We start from the raw sequence: 5,000 nt of genomic DNA on the forward strand, positions 1-5,000 counted from the left end.
CGTCCTGGTTATCCGTCCTGGTTATCCTACACATTCACTGTCGGCTGTTGGCTTCACTAAGACCACATAGTCACGAAGACAAACTGCTTCAGTATCTGGGTACCTAACTACTGTCTGGCTAGACTCCACTGTGCCATCGTACCATAGTCCTGCAGGGCACACAGGAGAGCACAGAGTCCACTATCGTACCATAGTCCTGCAGGGCACACAGGAGAGCACAGAGTCCACGAGCCTCTGGAGGCGACGGTGCAGAGATAATGTGAGAGGAAAGGAATCTTGTTCCTGTCGTTTATCCTCCCCCCCTCCCCCCACCCCCCTCCCCTTTCCCTCATCCTTTCATCCAGCAGAAAGTGCACCGCCGACACTGAGAGGATGGGGGGTCAGGGGACGGTCACTGGGGCGGGACGGCGGGGGGGGGGGATGTCAGGACACAGTGGACCCTTGTAGCCTGGCCCTGGCCTCGCCGTGCGTCGTCTACTTCCTGTCTCTGTCGCCACGGCAGCCGTGACCTTGTCATCTGAGCGTGGCAGGTTGGGTTCAGTCAGGGTTCTCAGAGACCCGTAACCTACACACGCCCTCGTTGGTCTCTGAGGGTTAGAGAGGCACACACTGTACCCTACACCACCGAGGGTACACCGCTTTCAGCTCGGGTGAGAAACGCTCTGAGTTGAATGTTTTGGAACAGATAACAAAGTTAAAAAAAAACAGGAAACTTTTGAAACACAGCAAATAATTCATGGCCTAATAACAAGCACATTGCCAATAGACACAACGCTATTCAAATTTAATGCGGTCTATTTGTCACCAAATACAGTTTTTTTTTTTCTCCTCCCAGACTGAATATTCATGTATCCATGTTGATTGTCGTCCCACTGTAAACCACTGAGCCAGACAGAGAGGACGTCAGCAGAACCAAACCTCCATGACTTGCTGTTGTATGACAGCTGGTGTCTTTCAGAGGCTCACTCCCTCAGCGAGACACTCAGCGAGACACTCAGTGAGACACTCAGTGAGACACTCAGTGAGACACTCAGTGAGACTCCTGCCCTCACATCTCATCTCAGCTCCCTGCGTCTCATTTCCTTGCATGTATGTTAAACGGAGCATGGTTGTTTACCAGTCTGTTTGTGAGGCAGAAAAAACGCCTCCCTTCACATCAGGAAAAGGAAAGAAGTTTGGTGGCAGAGCTAGGCGGCTGTGTGTGTGTGTGTTTTTTTTTTTTTTATTCAACTGTGGCGGAATGTTGTTGCCTGTAAACAAATACTCAGAGATTGAAAAGATGTGTGTTCTTCCTTCATCGCGTTACTTTGACCATGGGACTTCACAGAGCCCCCGCCCGTCCCCCCGTCCCCCGTCCCCCGCCCGTCCCCCGCCCGTCCCCCGTCCCCCCCCGTCCCAGTCCCCGTCTCCTCTCCCTCACACAGACGCATACAAAAACACACTCTCAACTCCCACCCATCACAACACACGCACACGCACACACACACACAACACAGACACACACACACACACACACACACACAACACAGACACACACACACACACAACACAGACACACACACACGTAGCCCCAGTAATTCCGTCACGGCCAGTAACCTGTGTGTGTCTTGGGAGAGGTGGAGGCCACTTTGTCAGAGCGAGTCCTGGGCTTTAACCAGAGCTAGCACAGAGGATGAATAATTGAAGCTTGCATTCTGTACTTTGGTGAATTTTAAAGCCGTATTCTGCAGAGGCTCTAAATGGTGGAAAGGAGGAGGCGTTAATCATTCATGGAGCTGCTTTTATCCGTTTTTGTGGGTGTTTTTTTATGTCACTGTCCTGAAGGAGCACGGGGCAGGGAGGGTGAGAGAGGGGTGTGTGTGTGTGTGTGTATGTATGTATGTATGTGTGTGTGTGTGTCTGTGTGTGTGTGTGTGTGTGTGTGTGTGTGTGTGTGTGTGTGTGTGTGCGCCTGCGTCTGCGTCTGCGTGCGTGCGTGCGTGTGTCTGTGTGTGTGTGTGCGTGTGCGTGTGCGTGTGTGCGTGTCCGTGTCCGTGTGCGTGTGTGTGTGTGTGTGTGTGTGTTCGCGCCCCTGTGTGAGCAGGGCCCATGGTGAACATACTGCTGCAGAGATGATGTTGCCAAAGAAAACGTTCCAAAAAATATTATGGCTGAGGTGCCCGCCCGCTTCAACGTTTTCGCTGTAAATATTTGAGGTGGGAATCATGGGTATTCTTTCATCACAGGGATTTAATTTCCTTGAGTCCAACACGTTTAGGGAAGTCTGCCGCTCAGGCTGTTTGCTGTGTCTACCGTGGCCATGTTTTCTGCACTCATCTGCAACTGTTTATACGTCACACAGAAACCCAGCTTCTCTCTTTCCACACCACGTCTCCGAGTCTCAAATAAACGTGACGTTAATGAAACGTAGAATCAACAATCACCATATTGGGACGGCCAAACCTCACACACACTCTTCTCTTTTTTTAAATTATTTTTGAATCTACTGGACGACAACAAAGCAGTTGGAGGACAGGAAAGGTTCTATTATCCTGTGTGCTGATAGACGTTGTTCACATTTTTGTACATGGCTGTCGTATCAATGTTTTATCACCAGCGGTATACTACTCTAGCTGTATGGATGGAGATTGATGTAGCTCTCCGTGTGTTCTTTGAGAGGGAGGACTGCCCTCTAAATGGACCCGGGGGGGGAAAGCCTCTCTAGTTTCACTGCCCCTCAGGAAAGACTCTAGGTTTCACTGCCCCTCAGGCAGCACTAAGGAACACTGGAAGAAGCTTCGGCTCAACTGTCAATATGCTAAGAAAGGTTGTTGTAGTGGAGGTTCCGATGAGAGGTCCTCGCTCAGCATTTTAGTCCTGATACTTGGCTGCTCATAACATGGACAATAAAGCATTGTGTTTATTGTGTTTCTAGTTGCACATTTTCATTAGATGTTTTTATATATTATACATGTATACCTTTTGTACATGTATAACTTATTATACATGTATACCTCATGAGTGCCGAAATCTCACAGTTTTCCCCCTCTCCCCTCTCCGGAACACAATGCTCCCCATCTGGTTGATTACATTATGCAAGGGGTTCTCCACCTAGCCCTTCTCCTAACCCTCTCTCTCCCTCTCCCCTCTCTCCCTCTCCCCTCTCCCCTCTCCCCTCTCCCCTCTCCCCTCTCCCTCTCCCCTCTCCTCAGGGAGCTGATGCCCAAGACCCTGGAGGGCCAGATCACCATGGAGAAGACCCCCAGCTACTTTGTGACCAGAGAGGCCCCGGCCCGGATCTCCTCCATGTCCCGGGACACCAAGCTGATCGTGGTGGTGCGGGACCCCGTCACCAGGGCCATCTCCGACTACACGCAGACGCTGTCCAAGAAGCCCGACATTCCCACCTTCGAGAGCCTGACCTTCAAAAACAGGACTACGGGGCTCATCGACACCTCGTGGAGCGCCATCCAGATCGGCATCTACGCCAAGCACCTGGACAACTGGCTGCAGTACTTCCCTATGGGCCAGATCCTGTTTGTGAGCGGGGAGCGTCTGATCAGCGACCCGGCCGGAGAGCTGGGCCGCGTGCAGGACTTCCTGGGTCTCAAGAGGATCATCACAGACAAACACTTCTACTTCAACCAGACCAAGGGCTTCCCTTGCCTCAAGAAGGCTGAGGGCAGCAGCAAGCCCCACTGCCTGGGCAAGACCAAAGGCAGGACCCACCCCAACATCCACCCTGAGGTGGTGCAGAGGCTGCGGGACTTCTACAGGCCCTTCAACATGAAGTTCTACCAGATGACCGGGCGGATATTTGGTTGGGACGACTGAATGTGCCTCGCGTGTGTTTGGTTCAGACCCGGGTCGAAGAGATACTTTGATCATTTGCTTGAGCCTGCCTGAAGTACCAGATGGGCAGGGTTTGCGATTTTGGGACTATTCCATCGGTTCCATTGTGCCAGACAAACTCAATCAAGCACAGCTATGTTTCAGATGTTTGTTTTTTTTAAATACCATTTGAAGCCAGGATTGGATTTGTGGGGGGTGACATGGAGGACTATCGACACTGGAGTAGCCTGTGACTCTGGGACAGCCTCAACACTAAGCCTAAGCAATATGAGTGTCTGTGAAAAGGGTGAAAAGAAGCTTAGTCTGCTCTCACTGGCAAGCCAGATATGCAATGTTTCACTGTTATATATTCTATCATCAGAAATGCCTCAAATCTAGTATTGGAAAAACATGTTGTTTCGTGAAGATGAATGAAGCTGTGGAAAGGAACGGTTGCTCTTGATGTGTTCACAGCACTATCAGTGTGAAGTGTTTTTTTTATTTTTATTTTCATTTGGAGCCATATGTCTCTGCGACACAGTCAGAATTATGCAGTGTGCTTCTGTATCCGAAGTTTGTGAAAATCACAAGATGGGTATCGGGGCTTTTGATGAAAAGCCTCTATCTGTGTGATTCGATGCCATATTTTAAGTGTACCTAGCTGCTTTCAAAGCTTTGCATTTTTCTAGGAAAAAATAGAAAAAAATATATTAAAAAATGTATTTTTGAGATTTTATTTATTTAAAAAAAAGATGATGTTCACATGCAGTACAGTATATTACATATTTTCAATAACTCTATCACTGATATTTCTTTCATATTACTCTGTTCTCTCTGCCTCTAGAGACCCCTGTTTGTTTTGTACCATACTCTAAAAAAGCCTTTTTTTCCCCTCAAATTTAATTCCAGGTTATTAATCTTAATGTGTATATGCTTTAGCTTTATCGATTCCCACATTCGTTCCCGCTTCGCTTGCAATTCCAATCCTGTGAGAGTTTGTTGTTTCGAGGTTCGTTTCTCCACATTCAGTTAATCAACTGTTAACTCAATTAGTGAGCAAAGATAGCACCCGCTGCTAGGTCAGCAACAGCATCTCGGCCATGTTGAGACGAGACCTCCAGTGGGCCTACCAAAACCAGGACTCAAATTTCCTCTACACGTCTCTTCGTGAACTGTATACAGTTGATGTC

The 5,000-nt window shown here is 48.9% G+C and overlaps 1 protein-coding gene across 1 annotated transcript in view; it reads left to right on the forward strand.

Annotated features, from left to right (window-relative positions):
• The window catches only part of LOC310817394 (heparan sulfate glucosamine 3-O-sulfotransferase 3A1-like), a gene marked incomplete at both ends in the record, with an annotated part of 35,143 nt that extends 31,330 nt beyond the window's left edge, over positions 1 to 3,813 (forward strand). The window contains one exon of the mRNA XM_083687962.1: positions 3,192 to 3,813. Coding sequence (XP_083544088.1) covers positions 3,192 to 3,813 — 622 coding nt within the window. The remainder of the gene's footprint in view (positions 1 to 3,191) is intronic.
• Positions 3,814 to 5,000: the final 1,187 nt, after the last annotated feature.

This window comes from Argentina silus, assembly GCF_951799395.1.
Source record: "Argentina silus genome assembly, chromosome: 16".
Taxonomy (NCBI): Eukaryota; Metazoa; Chordata; class Actinopteri; order Argentiniformes; family Argentinidae; genus Argentina; species Argentina silus.